Raw genomic sequence first — 1,959 nt, 5'->3', positions numbered from 1 at the left:
CCTTCTTTATGCTCTCCACACCCCCCAGGCCCTGCCATATGTCCCACCAGTGCCTACAAGGGCCCCTGGGCTCTGCCTGAATTGCAGCTGTACCCTCAGCTACTGGGCCCTTTTGCAGGGTTTTCCTATATTCGATGTGGAAAGCAGGGACTGACTCGATGTTTGATTGCTATTATTAATGCTTAGAATATAGTAAACGCCTAATGTAATTTCATTCATTCCACCTCATCTAACAGGACCAGATTTCTTCCTTTAAGACAAGAATATACCAGAAACAAAAAGCTTTATTATACACACAATTTAACAAGAAATCACTCCCTACTTTGAAGACCACTGCCCTCTTGCCTGACCTGGGAAGCTTTCTCCAATAGCAGCAATGACCAAGTCCGTGGGTCCTGAGGCCAGACTCCTGTCCAAGGTGTTCAGGGCCGGGCAGGGGGCACCTAGATGTACTTGTAGATGGATTTGCTGGGCACAGTCTGCAAGCTCAGCCGCACAGGGCACTTGTAGAAGGTGGAGAGCAAAGTCTCGCTGTAGCCCACCAGGAAGTAGAGCTTGGAGGGTGGCAGGCGCTGCAGCAGCAGCATGCAGATGACCAGCTGGTTGGCCTGGCGCTTAATGACCACCTCATCGGCCAGGCAGCCCGGGAAGGTGCCGTACAAGAATTTGCGGAGGAACACGTCCTCCACTGTCCTCTCAGCAGCCCCCTCCTCTCCGTCCAGGTTACCTGGGGATGAAGGACTCTGAGCACCCCCACTCGCGCCCCGGCCCCATGGACCACCTGGGGGGTGGGCAGCCCCCAAGTCTTGATTGGAAAAAGATGCCGCCCCGCCCCCGTCCCCCTAGTGTCGGGGGCAGTCCCAGGAGAAAAGGGCCCTGGACCTCGGCATGGAAGCGCCATGAGTGGGAGGGCAAGATAGGGTCTCCACAGGCTCTTCCCCACTGGGGGGGGGTCATGGTTTGTTGGAGTCTTTTTTGCAGGGTGGGGGTCACGGTAGGGATGGAGAGGGGTTAGCAGGAGAGGCCAGCCTTGCACCTGGCCTTGGGGGGGAGTACCCCACGCGTAGAAGGTGGGAGCTGAACCCCGCCTCCCCCCTCTAGGGGTATCCAGACCTGTGATCTCTGGGTGGGTTGGGGGGGCCCACTTACTCGTGTGCAGGGACAGCCAGCCCTTGCGGTGAGCGATGTAGTGAGGGGCGTGAGCTTGCTCGTAGGTCACCGGCTTGTCCCCCTTCCCCACTCGGACCCGAGCCGCTCGGTTCTGGGGAGGGGTCGAGATCACGAACTGGAGCTTCCACGCCCCGCCCCCCACTCGCGCCCCTTCCCGCGTGGGCACTCGCCCTTCCCCACGGAGCACACACCCCTCCTCTCCCAAGATGCTAGATCCCCGCCCTCTTCCCGAAAGACCACCCCCCCCCAGGGGCCCGCCCCCCTTCCCCCCACCCCCCACGCGCGCTCACCTTACAGCAAACAGCGGTAGTGTGGACACCGCAGGTATACAGCAGCTGTGGGACCCCAGCGACGGCCACCTGGGGTGGGAAGAGAGAAGAAAGGTGAGGTGCAGGACGCGAGAGATAACACGCCTCTCGCGCCTTCCCTCGCGCCGCTCCACTCACCCGCAGGCCGAACCGGCCGCCGCACAAGGGCGCCGCCATCTTGGGACAGGCATCGGACGGCGAGGGGCGGGAGGCGAGGAGGACGTTGGGGCTATACCAAATGGATGGGGGGGGTAAACCCTGCTGGAGGAGCCACCGCTCCCGGTGTTGGGCTGGCAAGGAGTAAGCAATGTTTCCAGGAGGGAAAAGTCCTAGAAATAAGAGGTATCTTGCTGAGAGGAACGCCTACAATAGCCTGAAGCCTCGTCGACTTAGAGCTTAGTGGAACGTCTTCCCCTGTCTTTGGAAGCGAGAGGTATGGTCTAGAGTCAGCGAGAGGCCAAGGGCGGGCGAGACCAATTGG

General features: G+C 60.0%; 1 protein-coding gene across 1 annotated transcript; it reads right to left on the bottom strand.

Moving 5' to 3' along the window:
• Positions 1-266: 266 nt before the first annotated feature.
• MRPS24 (mitochondrial ribosomal protein S24) lies at positions 267-1,675 on the bottom strand. Its single transcript, XM_036751621.1, has 4 exons — positions 1,617-1,675; positions 1,461-1,529; positions 1,150-1,261; positions 267-727 (listed from the first exon to the last, which is right to left on the bottom strand). The coding sequence occupies exons 1-4, from the start codon at positions 1,653-1,655 to the stop codon at positions 444-446; spliced, it is 504 nt and encodes a 167-aa protein (XP_036607516.1). The 5' UTR covers positions 1,656-1,675; the 3' UTR covers positions 267-443.
• Between the last annotated feature and the right edge of the window lie 284 nt (positions 1,676-1,959).

This window comes from Trichosurus vulpecula, chromosome 3 (genome assembly GCF_011100635.1).
Source record: "Trichosurus vulpecula isolate mTriVul1 chromosome 3, mTriVul1.pri, whole genome shotgun sequence".
NCBI lineage: Eukaryota > Metazoa > Chordata > Mammalia > Diprotodontia > Phalangeridae > Trichosurus > Trichosurus vulpecula.
The sequence above is the reverse complement of the archived record's forward strand: the minus strand, read 5'-3'. Positions and strand labels throughout refer to the sequence as shown.

What these genes read in the sequence shown, in the direction of transcription:
- MRPS24 (XM_036751621.1), bottom strand. Translation starts at nt 1,655, where the DNA reads ATGGCGGCGCCCTTGTGCGGCGGCCGGTTCGGCCTGCGG. An exon ending in GCGGCCGGTTCGGCCTGCGG is followed by an intron (nt 1,530 to 1,616) that starts GTGAGTGGAGCG and finishes TTCCCACCCCAG; the next exon opens with GTGGCCGTCGCTGGGGTCCC. An exon ending in CTACCGCTGTTTGCTGTAAG is followed by an intron (nt 1,262 to 1,460) that starts GTGAGCGCGCGT and finishes ACCCCTCCCCAG; the next exon opens with AACCGAGCGGCTCGGGTCCG.